Source organism: Solanum dulcamara, chromosome 11 (genome assembly GCF_947179165.1).
Source record: "Solanum dulcamara chromosome 11, daSolDulc1.2, whole genome shotgun sequence".
Lineage (NCBI taxonomy): Eukaryota > Viridiplantae > Streptophyta > Magnoliopsida > Solanales > Solanaceae > Solanum > Solanum dulcamara.
This window is the reverse complement of record NC_077247.1, coordinates 20,750,870-20,768,385: the sequence shown is the minus strand read 5'-3', so window position 1 is coordinate 20,768,385 and position 17,516 is coordinate 20,750,870. Positions and strand designations below refer to the sequence as shown.

At 34.2% G+C, this 17,516-nt stretch overlaps 1 protein-coding gene across 2 annotated transcripts; it reads left to right on the top strand.

The window, feature by feature from the left end:
* Positions 1-7,293: 7,293 nt before the first annotated feature.
* LOC129873588 (probable WRKY transcription factor 35) lies at positions 7,294-15,194 on the top strand. Of its 2 annotated transcripts, XM_055948711.1 has the most exons (4): positions 7,294-8,145; positions 9,225-9,365; positions 10,350-10,990; positions 14,749-15,194. In XM_055948711.1, the coding sequence occupies exons 1-3, from the start codon at positions 7,505-7,507 to the stop codon at positions 10,942-10,944; spliced, it is 1,377 nt and encodes a 458-aa protein (XP_055804686.1). In that variant the 5' UTR covers positions 7,294-7,504; the 3' UTR covers positions 10,945-10,990; positions 14,749-15,194. The 2 variants fall into 2 exon arrangements, with proteins under 2 accessions (XP_055804686.1, XP_055804685.1); XM_055948710.1 differs by lacking the exon at positions 14,749-15,194 and having other exon boundaries at positions 10,350-11,445.
* The last annotated feature ends 2,322 nt before the right edge of the window (positions 15,195-17,516 follow it).

Below are 17,516 nucleotides of genomic sequence, written 5' to 3'. Positions count from 1 at the left end.
TAGCCTTTCATAGGTAATGACAATAAATAAACAAGCGGAAATCATAATAGTAAATCTTAAACTTACATATGTCCAACAATACCTCTAATTTTTAGATTTAACTAGGGTAAGACAAGTCCCTAGCTCACCCTCAATCATAATAGAAAGAAATGACATAGTAAGTGTCCAAAGATCTCAACATATTATAAGCTAGAAAGATAAAGGAGTATTATTCCCAGAACATGGAAACTCACCAAAAGTAGCCTTCAAACGAAATCTCAACTTGCCACGTGGAGGAGAACAAGGAGAAGCAACGGTCCCTACATGGTGATATCATGTTGGCAAAAGAGTATGCATTAGTACTTTGAATGTACTAAGTATGTAGGCATGCATGAACATTAAGGAAACATTAAAACATTTATGTAATATGAAACATAATGCAATACATGCATAATCAATCGTATAGATATCCTTTAAAACATTCATTTTATGGGAAGATGACCATAACCGATATTTAATACCATGCGAGCTATTACATGGAATCCAACATAACCCCCTAAGTTGGATGGGGAGACTACTTTCCGGGTAGAACTCCGTCAACTTTATTCATTTCTTTAACTTTAACTTTAAGGGCGGGCTTTCATGGATCCATTAGCCTAAGCCTACAAGGGCTCCTATGTTGGCACATAGTTAATGAGACAAGGGGTTGCTACTAGGATTCCCTTACTGAATTCCACATCAATGTCCCATTCGGTGCTAAATCAATCCCATGGAATAGTTTAATACTTTAAAATAGTCATATCATATAACTTGAGAATTCAAAATATCACATTCAGTGGAATAGCTCATTAAAATCTTTAGTGATTCAAATATGCAAGAATTGTCCTTATAGAATAAAGAATCCATCATTCATAGCATTTCATCATTCTTTTATTTCATAAGATCCCCTTTTGATCATAAACAATGCTTTCATAAATATTTATTGGAGTCAAAGCTTTCAAGTCAAACTTCATTGAAAATATAGTAAAACTAGGTGGGTTTAAATCACTTCAACTTTCAAATATGTATGTAAATAAAATTATGCATAAATACTTTGAAATCCATTAATTAAAAATTCATGCTTTAAACAACCACCATGAATTTCAAGAACCTTTAAAGAGATAAATAGAGAAAATACTTGCAAACCATCAATTCATAAATATGAAATCATTTTGCATCAAAATAGTCCGATAATTATTAGTTTAACCGTGATTCATGCTATTAAGTAGAAATAATAATTACCCATAAGAAAATCTTATTTAAAATAAAGACATTTAGTTGAAAGAGTTTTGGATGCCATGGGTGGAAGAACCCATGGATAAACACTCACATACCTTAGAGTAAAGCTTAAAGAAAATAAACATAATTTATCGTATAATCAAAATACTTTAGGCATGAGAACGGAAGGAATCCTCTCATTGAAGCCTTACATATGCTAACATAAGATAGGTAATTAAACTTCAAATACTTAATAATTTATGCATTTGGAATCATGATATGAAAACCCATAAAGTTTCATACTTGAATTAAATAGAAGACTTTGATAATTCATTTGGGCTTCATGGATGAAAGGATTCATGAATCAATACTCACATACCTTAGAGTAAAGCTTAAAGAAAATAAACATAATTTATCACATAATCAAAATACTTTAGGCATGAGAGTGGAAGGTATACTCGCATTGAAATCTTACATACCTGGAATCCGAAGCGTTACTCAGAATCGAATGACTTATGAACACTCTTGAGTACTAGCCTTTTCTTCTCGCTGGAGTATTTTATGTACTATCCGGAGTATATGCATTATCGAAATAGTATTTCTATACTATTAAGAACTAAAACTATATTTTGAGAATGAGTAAAAAAGTGTATAAAGAGAAGAGTTGCTTGATAAAGCTTGATGAACAAAATGATAAAAGAAAGTGGGTATTTATAGGTGTAAATGAGGGACCTAACAATAATTAAAATAATTATAAAGAAAAATCTGAAAATTTAATAAAAGATTGTGATGTCATGGGTGATGTCAAATAAAAGACGATTGATGTCATGGGTGATGTGAAATGGATCAAGATCTTTCTATGGTTGGTGAGATGAACCTTCTTTTTTTGGAGATGCGTTTGAACAAGATAAATTCCTCATTAGGATTTGGTGTCTTTATTTGAATTGTTTCTCTAGAAGTCTACTTTCATATCATTTAAAAATCAACCAATTTGGAGTATCATACAGTGAGATATGATTTTTCTTATACAAATACTTAATTTTACCACAACACCATGTCTTGCAAAAATTAATTTATTTGACTTACGTAGCCTCCGAATCTTAAGATATTGTCATAAAAGTTGTAGGTCATGATGTTGGTGTTATTGAGAAATTTGAATTATCTAATATGGACAAACTTATGAAAAGTTATGCCCAAAATACGAAAGTTGTATCATTGTCATTGAGAATTGGAAAACCATATACAACGTTTTTAGGGGGTGTTATAGTGCTACATGAAAAGCCGAAGTTGATATCATGTCATGATATCCTCAACTCTTTTCTTCCTGTCATAACCTAATCCTAAGGCCTAGATGTGACATGACCAATAAGGAACCAGAAGGTACCTAACCCCAAGCCTCTTAGCATTCATTATGCCTTCATAAATAATGACAATAAGCAATAAGCTTAACAAAATAGGAAAAATGGGACTAAGGAAAACATTTAAATGAGAACCAAGTTAGTCAAACTTTACTTATACAACTCCAACAATACCTCTACATCATAGACTTGGCGGGGGCTAAGATATGTCCCTAGCTCACCCTCAATCAATATAGAATGAAAGTAAAATATAATGTCTAGAAGTATCAACATTTAATAAGCTAGAAAGACAAAGAACTATTGTTCCCAAATCACGGGAACTCACCAATATAGTAGCCTTCAACAAACTCAACTAGCCACATAGAGGTGAATGTGGAGCAATGTTGTTCTCTACGTGGTGATATCATGTAGGCAAAAGTGTATGCATTAGTACTTTGAATGTACTAAGTATGTATGCATGCAATTCAATAAAAACGTTAAAACATTATAAAATAAAGTGCATAAGTAGATGCATATCTAAGCAATCAATATGAACGACATTTGAAACGTTCATTTGTGGGAGATGACTATGAACAACATTTAAGACTATGTGAGTTATTACATGGAATCCAACATAACCCCTTACGTTGGAACAGGGAGACTATTTGCCGGGTAGAGCTCGGTCAACTTCATTCATTTCTTTAATATTTAGGACTATTTATGGATTCACTAGCCTAAGCCTACAAGGTTTTCTATGTTGGCACATAGTTAATGAGACAAGGGGTTGCTACTAGGATTCCCTTACCGAATTTCACCTCCATTCCCTATTCGGTGCTAAGTCAATTCCATAGAATAGTTTAATAAAACATAAGAACATAATCATTTACATGGATTTAGATCATCAAAACATCATAGATAGAATAGCTCATTAAAAACCTTTCATTTATTCACTCAAGTAAGAATTGCCTTTCACAAGTAGAATCCATCATTTCATAATCATTTCATCATTTTTTCTTTTCATAAAACTCCTTTGATCAAAGACATTGCTTTCATAAATATTCTTTTGGAGTCAAGCTTTTAATTCAAACTTCATTAAGAATATAGTAAAACTAGGTGGGTTTTATTCAATCAACTTTCAAATCATTTGAATCAATACTGGCATGCATGAGAGTAATGGAATGTATCAATTAAGACAACCCACCAATACCTTAAAACCCATTTCATGCTTTCATATAGAACCTTGATAAACCAAACTTTCATAAATTAGGAGTCAATATAGGTTAAGATATATAAATAAACTTCAAATATTCAATAATCCATATATTTGAAGTCATAATATGAAAACTCATAAAATCCATAATTTAAAATGAGCTATTAGGTTTAGAAAAAAAACTTGGGCTCCATGGGTGAAAGAACCCATGAATGAGATCCACATACCTTGGAGAAATAAATCCCTAATGCAAGCTTTGAAAGTGGAGACTTGAAGTCTTGTAATGAAACCCTAGCTTTTCTTGGTGAAGAAGAAGACCTTGAGAGGAGGAAGGGTTTTGTGTCTTAGGACTTGAGTGAGAATAATGAGTTGGTAAAGGCTTAGGGTCATTTATATAGGTTAGTTTAGTCCCCAAAACAACCTCACTTTGCTGATAAAATATAGAAAAATACCAAAATATCCTTCTTAAAACTGTCCGGACTCAACCGCATGGAGGATACATCACGGTTCGTGATCATCACCAAAGCCCGTGGTGGTGTTCCATGATAACTGACTTAGAGGAGAAATCTTGGGATTTGCCGGGAAAGGTTTAGTAGTTCCTCCACAGAGGCCTTCACAGTCCGTGGACGTTACTACAGTCTGTCGACTTGAGGCGTGGTGTGACCTATAAGAGGGTCTACAAGATTGACCACTACAAAACCCACACTGTCCGTGAAGGGTAAGACGGCCCATGGTGGTAAGGCGTGGTTTCTGCCATGTGAAAACTTCTAAGGGTCTCAAGAGAGGGGTCACCACATAGGGCACTATGGTTCATGGTGCTCACCATGGTCCGTGATCCCTCGCTGTGGTCCCTTCCCTACAGGACTGGGTTTCAGAACCACTACCAGAGTGGCTCACCACGATTCGTGGTGCTGACTACGACCCGTGATGTCCTTCGTGATCATCACCTGGTACCAAAATCTACATTTTTTTGAGATTTCGTTGTTTGATCCTCGTTTTAGGACTTTTCAACTTTCGGGGTCTTACATCCAGCTAGGATTCTTTTCATATAGAACTAATAAAGAAGATGAAAGAGTAATTTAGGGAGGAGAACCCATACCGAAGTTAGGGGTGTTTCTTCTTCGAATTTGAAATTGGGAGATCATTTCAGTAGCTTTATAGGTCATCCCGCAATGTCGACCATTTTCATTTTATAATAGACTGAGAGGTAGTTTGTATCACATTCAAAATCGATGAAACTGTGGTACAAATTGTAAACCTCAATTTTGACCTTAGTCTTCAAAGGGATTTTTTTTGCAAATTTTGCTTGAGTTACATCAATTTGGGGGCTTACTTTGAAATTTTTTCCCGCGACAGTGTAATTGCATTTGTCTTCCATGATCCCATACTATTCCTTAGATTTGAAGACGAATGCGTGCATTCCGTTGTGCATAGTCGTCATCGAACTAATTCGGTTAGCAATTGAAATGGGGTTGGGGCTGGTGGGTTAGAGACTTTCATCGCATAAGAGGATTTTGCGTATTGGGGATCATATAAAGGATTTGTATTGATTGGATGTGTGTTTAGAGAAGTCCCACCTTCCGGTGGGATCTCGACCGTGGTGGCTATCGGCGTCATCAGACTAAGAAAATTACTGTTGATATTGAAAACATCTCTATGTATGGAGAGAAAATTTTTGGTAAATAAGAACGAGAAAATGGACTATTAAAATCTACTTGTTTTGAAATATTATTATTATTATTACATCTTTAGAAAAAATTTGAGGCTCCAAATTGTTGCTTTAATAGCCTTATTGTTGAGCCAGCCCTGTTTATTAATTAGAAATTTTGGATTCTTATTTGTATTGAGAAGCTTTTATGTTCTCTTTACGTTTTAAAAGTAAAGAAAAGGCCAAAAATCAAGAGTTATCATTTTATTAAAACTTACCGTCTAATGATATCAATGGAGATTTCTTACCTAATGTATATATAAAGTATAGTGATTTTCTTTTATTTTGGGAAACTAAAGTATTGTAGTCATTCTATATAATGGAGATAGAAGGAATGGAATGGACAAGATTCTAACTTTGGACGCAATTGTCCCGATAACATGCATTTAGAAGCGTCACCCGAGAAATGCGGCTACTTGCCTGTTTAAATTTCGATCACATAAATTTAAATATTCTGGTGGAAAATTATATTATATCTCATATTCATTTAAAATGATTTCTCCACCTCTTAGAATTTTAAGGATAAAGATTTTTTTTTCTAAATATGCTTGAGACCTTTAGAGTGATGCACAATAAACATTTCTCTTGCAAAATTTTCAGAAAACTACTTATTTGAGATGAGTTGCAAATTTAGTCTCAACTATATTTTCTTTCATTTTTTTTCTTGGAAAAAGTTGATTTTCTATAAGTCTATTGTGAGCTTACACCCTTGTTTAGCATATGCATCATCTCTCATACAATCTTAAACTGGAAAGAACTGTCGGAAAGAAAACTATCTTTTTGCATATTTTCTTATAATATTAGTTCTAAACTTCTATGGTTTAATTCATCATTTACAAAGTCAAATAAATTTCATTTGATATCAAATGTTTAATTTGGCGTATATTTAATTAGAGATCGGAAATTAACATTTGAGATGCCAATAACTGTAAATAATTTAACATTTATCTCGAAACATTTCTATTTTAATATTACTCTATATTTTTGTATATATAATAAGGTTTTAAGTTCCAAACGTTCAATATATTTAAATTAAGATGAGGGAAGAGTTCACAAAATAAACCTTGGGGTCAATTCTACGAATGATCATCTTATTTTATCCACTATAACAATGGCCAGAGGCTGTTCCACCTTCCCTAAGCAATGTTATACTCTTTCGGTTTCAATTTGTGTGGAGTAGTTTATTTTGACATAATTTTTTTTTAAAAAAGAAATATTTTTGAATATGTAGTCTAAAATAAGTTATAACATATTTATATACTTTAAATTATTTTATTAAGGATAAAATAAATATTTTAAAGTTGAATCGTTACTATATATATATATATATATATATATATTTTAAAAAATAAATAGTATATATAGAGAGACAGATAGTTTATTTACTACAATGCCCCAACATATAATTCCGCTTTAAAATAATCTAAAATAATAATAGCACACACTGTTATGAATAAATGTGTAGTTGATAATTGGATAATATATTAAGGGGGTATTTGATTATTTTCTAAAATTATTTACCATCACATTGAAGTAACTAAATTATGTGTGAGATGTTCAAAAACTACAAAGAAAAAGAAAGAAAAAATTGATGAGAGAGAGTTTAGCAAAAAATAATAATTGTCGGCTAATATGTTGAGAAGACTGAAGAGAGAGAACATAAGTTAAAATATCATAAACAGTGGCATTGATTTGATCGGCATGATGATGTACACATTGAAAATGAACCAGCTCAAAGCCCTAATAGATTAATACAATTAATATTAGTAATTGTTTTAAAACTCTTTTTCTATCCCCACTTGTTGCGCAGAGAAATAATCACTTTTATGTGAAAAGTCAGCGACCTCCCTTTTCTTCATAGTAACCATCAACCCATTTTCTCTCTCTTTGCTTTTTTGAGAAGAAGAGGAAGAGGAGAAATCAAGCATTTGTTTCAATATTCTCTCATCTTTTGCTTCTTCACAACAGAGTACTCTTTCTTTGGCCTAAATAAATAAATATATATACAAGTGCATGTTCTTTACGTCTGTTTGGTGCAAAACATACCAAACAGACTATCAAGGTTCAAATCAAGAATCTGGTTGCTGTTGGTGGTTCATCAAGTTGAGAGAATTATATATAGGTAAGGCATGTGCAGCTAGGCCGCAAAAAAAAGTGATGGAGAATAATTATCAAGGTGATTTAGCTGATATATTCCGAGGTGGAAATAATAGCACTTCCGGTGAGTCATCATCCACTACTGTTGTTCCTGTTCCTGATGGATGGCAGTTCCCTTATTCGGCCTCTCACATTGAAGAACCGACGTCGGGTCAAGAATTTGGAGATCCGTTTTGTAACTTGAGAGATCCACTCTTCCATGATCTTGATATGATGCAGGCCACTCAAGAAAATAATAATAATAATAATGAGGGTACTAGTATTTTTGGAGATTCTCCTTCAATGAAAAGACGAAGCAATATGTTTTCAAGGATGCTTCAGATCTCTCCTACTACCAAGTTGGCCATGTCACCGTCTGATGTATCCTGTTCCTCTCCAAATAATGTTATTGGTGCATTACTTCCTAATCATGATGCTATTAGTTCCTCCAAAACCTCTTTACTGGAAAACTCTGCCTTGCAGATCTCATCTCCGCGAAATACGGGTATCAAAAGAAGGTGAGTAAATTCTCCAACATTATATTATATACTATACTCTTGAATTGAAAATTCGTATATTTTATGTAATACCCAGACCATAGACCACTCTAAATTAATTATTTGATAAGAACATGGTTTATGCCTAGTTTTAAGAGATATTTATGACTTGAACATTGTTTATTAATTATATGAACAAGTAGAAGAAAACTAATTATCACGCAAATAGTAGCTAGTATATTAATTTACTATTTAGCTTTTTACTGACCCAATTCAACAATATAATTGAAGAACAAAAAAAGAAAAGGAAACATTTCATATATGTGCATGAAATCCGGATGATATTTTCAATCGGTAAAAGTAGCCAGAATTACTTCTTCAGTCACAGACTTACTTTCAACTTATTTATCTTTTTAATTTGTGTCCATCACTTTCCGCTTCTAAATGGAAAATAAGTATTTTCCATGATTCTCTCTTGTGAAAAAACATAAGTAGAACAGAAAACAAAATAAATTGCAAATCAATTTCTTAAAAACCACAGGTTTCTTCCAAAATTTCACACTTTTCGCATGTTTAGGTCTCACCCACCCTATACATATAGTTGACTCACGTCTAACCCTTTGAAATCTTTAGTCAACGGTTGCCATGTTGTTAAATTGAAAAGAAAAGGATAAAATTCATTTAAAATTACAGCAATAGTTTGTGAATGATCGATCCACGAACCATTAATAAAGGCATTTTGAGAATTAATGACAGAGGCACTAATTAATGAAGGATTATGATATTATAGTTCAAATTGATTAACCATGGGTTTCCATTCTAACTCTAAGATCGGAGCTAGCAAATATGCTTACTGGTTCAACAGAAGTGAATAGCTTTGGTACATCTATATCATGTATTTTTATAATTAAAAAATTCAGTTAATTATCAGAATAAATACTTTATGAAGAACCCAATTACTTTGGTTTTCTAGAATTTAGAATCCAAAAACTAAATATCAGATACCTTAAGAAGATTTGTGTTTTTTAAAAAAATAAAGATTTGTTGATGTATAATTAGGGTTTATTGGTGAAGTAGTATATTTATTGGTTAATTTGCAGAAAGAGTCAGGCGAAAAAGGTGGTGTGTATACCAGCAGCAGCACCTGCGAACAGCCGGCAAGGGGGAGAAGTTGTTCCATCTGATTTATGGGCTTGGAGAAAGTATGGTCAGAAGCCAATCAAAGGTTCCCCTTACCCAAGGTGACAATCTGCACTCGGAATTTTCTATGCAACTCCTACCCATAAATATATACCAACAAGCCTATATGATAAGAATAAGCTAGATCAAGTCTATTGGATGCTTTCAACTAGTACTTCTTCATGGAAATTAAAGATACACTACGTTCATGCGTTAAGGCTATTGTTTTTAAGTGATTGAATAAATTCTTATGTCATATATAGACTCAATTTACCAACGAAGCAGAAACGTAATTAAAGAGATATATAGCACTACTATCATGCTATTCATGATTAATTATTGGGTTACTATTAAGTGTTAATTTCATCAATTCCCTCAAAAACATTTAGGGCATAATACTGCATTAGACGTGCACTTTAATTTTTTTCATTTGTTGGAATAGCTAGGGATGACAATGGGGCGGGGCAGGCTTAAAGTTATGCGGGGTGGGTTGAAGTTATTATTTTTAAAATTAATGTAGGGTGGGGTTGGGCGGGTTTTAGGTATCAAAGAAGAACCCGAAGAAAATTAAAATTTTGTAATTAGTAAAAATCAAGGATATAAACTTTTTATATTAAACTGACTTCAATTTTAACTTTCTTTTAAAGAAAATTATACCTTTTAATTTTGAGTGTATAAGTAGACACTTAAACTTATATAAAGTTGAACAAGTAGACACATGTGATCTTGCATGACAATTCGAGTTAGATACATTAGAACTAATTTGTAGGACTCACGTAGAACACATATATCTACTATTCAATTTTCTATAAATTTAAGTATATATAAACGTGCACACCCAAAATTGGAGACAGAGAAATATCTAAGGCCAGATTAAAAGATATGTTCATGTGTTATGGTAAATATTTTACGTAAGTATACTTCTTTCCCTTCAAAATAGAATTGGACCAATTAATTACTCGGAAAAATCTTCTGCTTTTCTTTCTTCACTAAAGTAATATTTGACTTTTACATTTTCATCTTTTTATAAATAAAATAATATGCAGGGGTTACTATAGGTGCAGTAGTTCCAAGGGATGTTCAGCAAGGAAACAAGTGGAAAGGAGCAGGACAGACCCAAACATGTTAGTGATCACCTACACTTCAGAACATAACCATCCATGGCCAACTCAAAGAAATGCCCTTGCTGGATCAACCAGGTCTCAGCCTAATAATTCCAAACACACGAACAATATTATTATACCAAATAATTCTCAATCTCAAACCGATACAAGCTTCAAAGAAGATGATCAAAAGGAGAGCGGCAAAGATAATGTTGGACAAGTGAACATTTCAACGTACCCAAAAGTGAAGGAAGAGGCGAGGGAAGAAGATGGTCATCACCAACAAGTGGAAATGCGTGATGATGAATTTTCTAAAGACAGTTATCAGCCAATATTACCACATTCATCGAATCAGTGTCATGAGGATTTCTTTGCAGATTTGGTAGAACTCGAAGCTGACCCTCTAAACCTTTTGTTTGCCAAAACTCTCTCGGGAGATATCAATGAAGTGGGACAGAAGAAGGCCATCGAATCATTCAACTTGTACGATTGGAGCAAAGACCGTAACTCTACCAGCAACAACAAGCCCGACACCTAAAAAAATTCGAGCAAACACAAAAATTAAGCAAATTAAATTCCGCTTGGTACATATTCTTGACTGATGCTAAGTTTCTTGAGTGAGAATTTTCTTCAAGTAAGGAGGGTTTAATTTCTCTTGGCCATAATTTTCCTTTTTTCTTTTTGGGTTGGTTGTTTGTTTGGTCTAATATTGCTACATACTGTACAAGTACCCCTTTTCATAATCTTGTCTTCTGACTTACCAGAACAGTGAAGAGATTAGGGGTGAATTTTTTTTTTAAAAATAAAATAAAAGGGTAAAGGAGTGCTGGTTGATTGGGAGCAGGGCCCACGAGAGTCCTCCATTCCTTTTGGGAATATTAATGGATGGGACAGAAAGGTAAGGAACAGAAGGTTTCAACAGTTAAAAGCTAACAAGTACATCTATCAGATCAGACATGACCAGATATAGCTCATAAAGACGTGCGATGGAACTCCCATTTTTTCAGTGGGAAAAATAATTGAACCCTCCCATCATTCAAAGGACCCAAAAATGTTTACTATTTCCTTTTTTTTTTGCTAGAGCTTGAACAAACTTTATTTGAAAAGAAGGGAAATTGATGGAACTTAAAGATTAAACTCATATATTCTTAACCTTCCTTTGAGAAAAGAACTTTTATATCTATTTTGACAAGACAAAAGAGTTTAAGGTGGTAGGGAAGGTGTTTCTTCTCTCAAGACAGAAGCTTTTCGATTCCTCAGCATTCTGATTGTTAGAAAGAAGGATAGTTCTCTCCGTATGTGTATTGACTATCAACAATTGAATTAAAGTCACTATTAAGAATAAATATCTCATTTCAAGGATTGATGACTTATTCAATCAACTTCAAGGATCAAATTACTTCTCAAAATTTGATCTTCTGTTGGATTATCATCAACTTCGAGTGAGAAAATGTGATATTTCGAAGATGTCCTTTCGAACTCGGTATGCACACTTTGAGTTTTTGGTTATGTATTTTGGACTAAGGAATGATCCTGCAACTTTAATAGATTTGATGAATAGGGTGTTCGAATGAGAAAATGTGATATTTCAAAGATGGCCTTTAGAACTTAGTATGGTCACTTTGAATTTTTGGTTATGTATTTTGGATTAAGGAATGCTCCTACAACTTTAATGGATTTGATGAATAGGGTGTTCAAGCAATATTTGGACATGTTCGTTATTGTGTTTATTGATGATATTTTGGTTTATTCTCAAAGTGAGGAGGACCATACCAATCATTTGAGAATTATCTTGCAAGTACTCAAGGATCGTCAATTATTTGCTAAATTTAGCAAGTGTGAATTTTGGTTGAGGTCGATTGCTTTTCTCGGTCATATTGTTTCTGGTGAAGGTATTATAATTGGTCCTAAGAAAATCAAGAAGGTAAAGAATTGGCCTAGACCTTTGTCTCCTTCCAATATTCAAAGTTTTTTGGACTTAGCTGGTTATTATAGACGATTTGTGGAAGGGTTATCCTTCATTGCATCTCCTTTGACTACTTTGACTAAGAAGAAGGTGAATCTTTAATGGTCCGAGGCATGCAAGAAAAGTTCCAAGAGTTGAAAGATAGGCTTAATTCCTCTCTGGTGTTGACTTTATCGGAATGGTTCGATGAGTTTGTAGTATACTGTGATGGTTCAAGGATTGGTCTTGGTTGTTTCTTGATGCAAAATGTGAAGGTGATAGACTATTCTTCTAGGCAACATAAGGTGCATAAAAAGAACTATCAAACTCATGACTTGGAATCAGCGGCGACTGTGTTTTCTTTGAATATTGGAGACACTATCTTTATAGGGTTAATATTGATATATTTACGAACCATAAGAGTTTGCAATATATGTTCAATCAAAAGGACTTGAAACTTCAACAAAAGAGATGGCTTGAGTTATTGAAGGACTATAATATGAGTGTATTGTACCATCCGGGAAAAGCGAAGGTGATTGCCGATTCTCTTAGTAGGTTTTCCATAAATAGTGTTGCCCATGTTGAGGATGAAAAGATAGAGTTAGTTCGTCATGTAGATAGACTAGCTCATTTAGGTGTTCGTTTGGTTAATTTGAAGGATGGTGGAGTTATTATTTAAAATGATTTCAAATCCTCTCTTATGGCGGACGGGAAGAAAAAGCAAGATAATGACCGAACTTTGGTTGAGATAAAAAAAGCGTTTGTCAAAAAGGAAATTAAGGCTTTCTCCCAGGGGGATGTAAGACCCCATACAATTCTAGCCTAGATCAAGTTCGAGGACCAAGGAAAGACTTAAAAAAAATCAAGTAGAGTAGACTGCCCAGTGCCCATGAGTGACACCTACGGTCCATAGAAGTATCTACGTAGGTGACCATTTGTAGGTCACCCCAATACTTAGCAAATTTCAAAATTTTAGGTCACTTTCTACCAGCCCTCTTTATAAGCCTTCAAAGCTTGTACGACCCATAGGAGACCCTCATAGGTTCAGTGCACATTTTCATTAGCTATCAAAATTGTCACCAAGATCCTACGATCAAGGTCTATGACCCGTCTATGGACCTACAACCCATAACTCATAGACCCAACCCTCTGAAAGGCCCCTAGACCTCTCCCTATGAGTTACTAGAATGACCCGCCTTATGGTCTACGATTCATAAAAAGGCAATTGTAGACCCAAAAGTGCAATTCCAGAATGTCCAACTTTTGGACCAAGGTTCCTACGAGTGACCTTTTGCGGTGCGTAGAAAGGCATCTGCAGACGGCCTAGTTCATTTTAATGAGGGGTAGTTCAATTTTTCCCCACCTTTCTCAAACTTAACTCAAGCCATTTTAGGACTAAAGTTAATCCCTTATGAGTATCCAATGAGGTTTTTCTCTCACTAACACTTAGAAACTTTTGATAGCAAGCATTGGAGAGAAAGAGAAGAGCTAAGATTCAAGGATTTCAAGCCAAGTCTTCGATTTTTGACTAGATAATCTTTGTTCAAGGTATGTAAGGCTATCAAAATATTGGACTAAGTTCTTCCTCGTGCCCTACATGGGTTATATTCAAGTTGAGTTAGAGTTTGAGTGTCAATTCCCATAATATGAATTCTTGAGCTATTTATATAAAATTTCTTATTGAGTTGTAGTATATGTTGATTATACATTGTTGAGTTGAGTTTTGAATCAAAATAAAAATCAAAATCTTCTCTATAAAAGTGTGTTCTCCAAGTCTCCTTCTTCCTCAAATAAATTCTAAGAATTTCTTCAAGGTCAATCTACAATTCTCTGCAATTTAGGGCTTCTAAAGGTCAAGGTATATGAGAATTCATCCTTGGGATCTTTTACCTATGGAATCCCAAAGATTTTTTCTCAAAATCTCTTATGATTCCTTCTTTTAAAAGCCTTAATTTTATGATTTGCATTGGGTCTTCTTAATTATAATATATGTTAATGCTATTAGTCTAGTTGTTGTGACGACACTATGATTATATTGTTGAGTTGCTATATTGACTAGTACATTGTCGTTTGCATTTGCTTGGTAGACTGTGAGTAGTGTGAAGTCATAAATCTTCCTTGTGAGTTTGTTGGACTGCCAGTGTATTGCATAGTCGAGTAAATTGAATAGGAGGGTCATAATTGATGTGTTGGGTTGCTATATGTCTTCATATAGTCGTTTATGTTTTCGCTTCATGTTGTTTTATTTTGTGTCATTGATTGAGGAAAAACAATAGTTCTAAGTTGAGGGTGTTGATATATCACGTATTTACGACACTTTCAATATTTAAAATAGTGAATTAGTGTGCATTGTAGCATGTTTTTGTAGATATGATATGTGCTTTATTTATTTTGCAGGAAAATTAAGTCGCACACGAGTGTGGATGTTTTTGTGAGTATGTGATGCTACTTTGCTGGTGACCAAGGACTAGGAGCTCCACCATGGACCTAGCGCCTTGCACCGGATATAGTGGCTTGCATACTGTTGATATGAGAAAGAGGCTGATGCTAAAATTTTGACCAAGTGTAACTCTACGGAACCCTTCACGGGCCATGGAACTCACTATGGACCATGATGATAGTTCGTTAAGGTTGGGAAGACTAGAGATTTTATGATGGCAATCACTACAGACCCCAGTATGAGCCATAGTCAGTACCACGAGGCGTGGTGCTTGCCCGTGAAGATATGAAGGCTACGGAGTGATGGATCCAAAGACAAATACTACAGAGCAGGACCACAAACCGTGAAGATCAGTATGGTCCGTAGTGCTTGGGCGTGAATTGTGTTGATTTAAGCTTTCCTAGTTGGTTTAGGAGTAGGTTTTGTACTTCTATAAATACCTAAATTTATTATATTTTTAGGCTTACGTTGTGTTATTATTTTTTGGATTAATATTGAATGATATTGGAAGACACATTCTACTACTTTTTGAGATTAATTTTTGAAATATAGTTTCGATTTTCATTCTTGATTCGTGGTTCGTATGTGTGATTCAAGGTTTACTTCTTTATTCATGTAGGTATTGTTTCATGAAATTCTACATAAATTTTTATTTCTTTAATCACAATTATGAGTAGCTAAGCCCATGACTCGAGTTGTGGGAACCATGATAAAATAACGAATTAGGCAAACATGTAATGTGACCTTCATTAGGTGTTTTGCATGTATTGTGATTGTCTTCATCTAAAAGTCTTTCTTGATGAGTGCACGCATTGAGAACTTGCCCGTATTCATTGTTTACCCGGGAGGGAGGTAGTGATCAGAAAAAGATTATCACAACAAAAATTCAAATGAACAAAACTTCGTCTAAGTTACTTGAGCCCGGGAGGGGATGGTACTCTATGGTCTAGAGAGAGAGTTAGTAATCCACACATTCTAACACTGGAGGAGATGAATGATATAGTTCTAAGAAGGATCGGGAGATGAATTAGATGTTACATCATTCGCTAGATTTTACATACAACTCATTGAAATGTTATCACTAATACAATTAGTCTGTTGAATTAGACGTCATGGGGAACACAATCCTAGCTAAATTATCATGTTGTTCACAACTTAATTACTAGTTACTTTAGTGGTGCATTGTTAAGTGTTACTAAATCAATTAGTAAAAACCCCCATTTTACTTTATGCACTTTTGTTTTTGGAAAGTAGGAACTACAACTGAGAAGTGCTTGCTAATAAACTTGTTTCATCCTATTCCCTGTAGGATTGACCCCGACTCTTAGTTGGGTAAATATATTACTAACGATCATCTATATTTCTTTTGAGAGTTATACTTAAACTTTATCAATCTCCTCCCTGTTACTCAGCCTATTCATCCTTATTGAATGACTTCGGTAGAATTGAAAAAGTTGAATAATCAATTGAATTATTTGTTGGATAGGAGTTTTATTAGTATGAGTATCTCTCCATGGGGTGCTCTAGTTCTTTTTTTAGGAAGAAAGATGGTTCTCTCCATATGTGTATTGATTATCGGCAATTGAACAAGGTCATAATTAAGAATAAGTATCACATTCCAAGGATTAATGACTTGTTCGATCAACTTGAAGGAGAAAACCACTTTTCAAAGTTTGATCTTTGATCGAGTTATCATCATTTCCGAGTAAGAGAATGTGACATTCCAAAATAGCTTTTAGAACTCGGTATGGTCAATTTGAATTCTTAGTTATGGCTTTTGGACTAACGAATGCCTAACAGGTTTTACAAATTTGAACAATAGGATGTTGAAGCAATACTTGGATATGTTCGTTATTGTATCCATTGATGATATTGTGATCTACTCTTATAGTGAGGAAGAACATGCCGATCGTTTGAGGATTGTGTTGTAATTTTTCAAGGACCGTCATTTATTTGCAAAGTTTAGTAAATATAAATTTTGGTTAAGGCCAGTTACCTTCCTTGGTCACATCGTCTCCGGTGAAGGAATTATGGTTGATCTAAAGAAGATGGAGGTGTTTAAGAATTGGCCTAGACCATTGTCTCCTTCTGATATTTGAAGTTTCTTGGGCTTGGCCGATTATTATAGATGGTTTGTGGAAGGTTTCTCTTCTACTGCACCGCCCTTGACTAGTTTGACTCAAAAAAGGTAAAATTTCAATGGTCCGAGGCATGTGGGAAAAGCTTTCAAGAGTTGAAGGACAGGCCTACCTCTGCTCTGATGTTGACTTTACCAGAAGGTTCTGATGGGTTTGTTGTGTATTGTGATGCTTCACAAGTTGGTATTAGTAGTGTTCTAATGAAAAATGGTAAAATGATAGCTTATGCTTCTAGTCAACTCAAGGTGCATGAGAAGAACTACCTAACCCATGACTCGAAGTTAGCGGTGGTAGTATTTTCTTTAAAGTTGTGGAGACACTAATTGTACGGTGTCCTTGTGAATGTTTTTACCAATCACAAGAGTTTGCAATATGTGTTCACTCAAAAGGACTTGAATCTTCGACAAAGAAGATGGCTTGAGTTGTTGAAGAATTATGATATGAGTATGCTATACCATCCAGGGAAAGGCAAATGTGGTTGCTGATACTCATAGTAGATTGTTCATGAGTAGTGTTTCCCATGTCGAGGATAAGAAAAAGAAGTTGTTTTGGGATGTTCATAGATTAGTCCATTTGGTTGATTTCGG

Bases quoted from the DNA above. Each gene is read 5' to 3' on its own strand.
- LOC129873588 (XM_055948711.1), top strand. From the start codon at position 7,505: ATGTTCTTTACGTCTGTTTGGTGCAAAACATACCAAACAGACTATCAA. The intron at 8,146-9,224 runs GTGAGTAAATTC...GTTAATTTGCAG, and splicing joins AATACGGGTATCAAAAGAAG to AAAGAGTCAGGCGAAAAAGG. The intron at 9,366-10,349 runs GTGACAATCTGC...AATAATATGCAG, and splicing joins AAAGGTTCCCCTTACCCAAG to GGGTTACTATAGGTGCAGTA.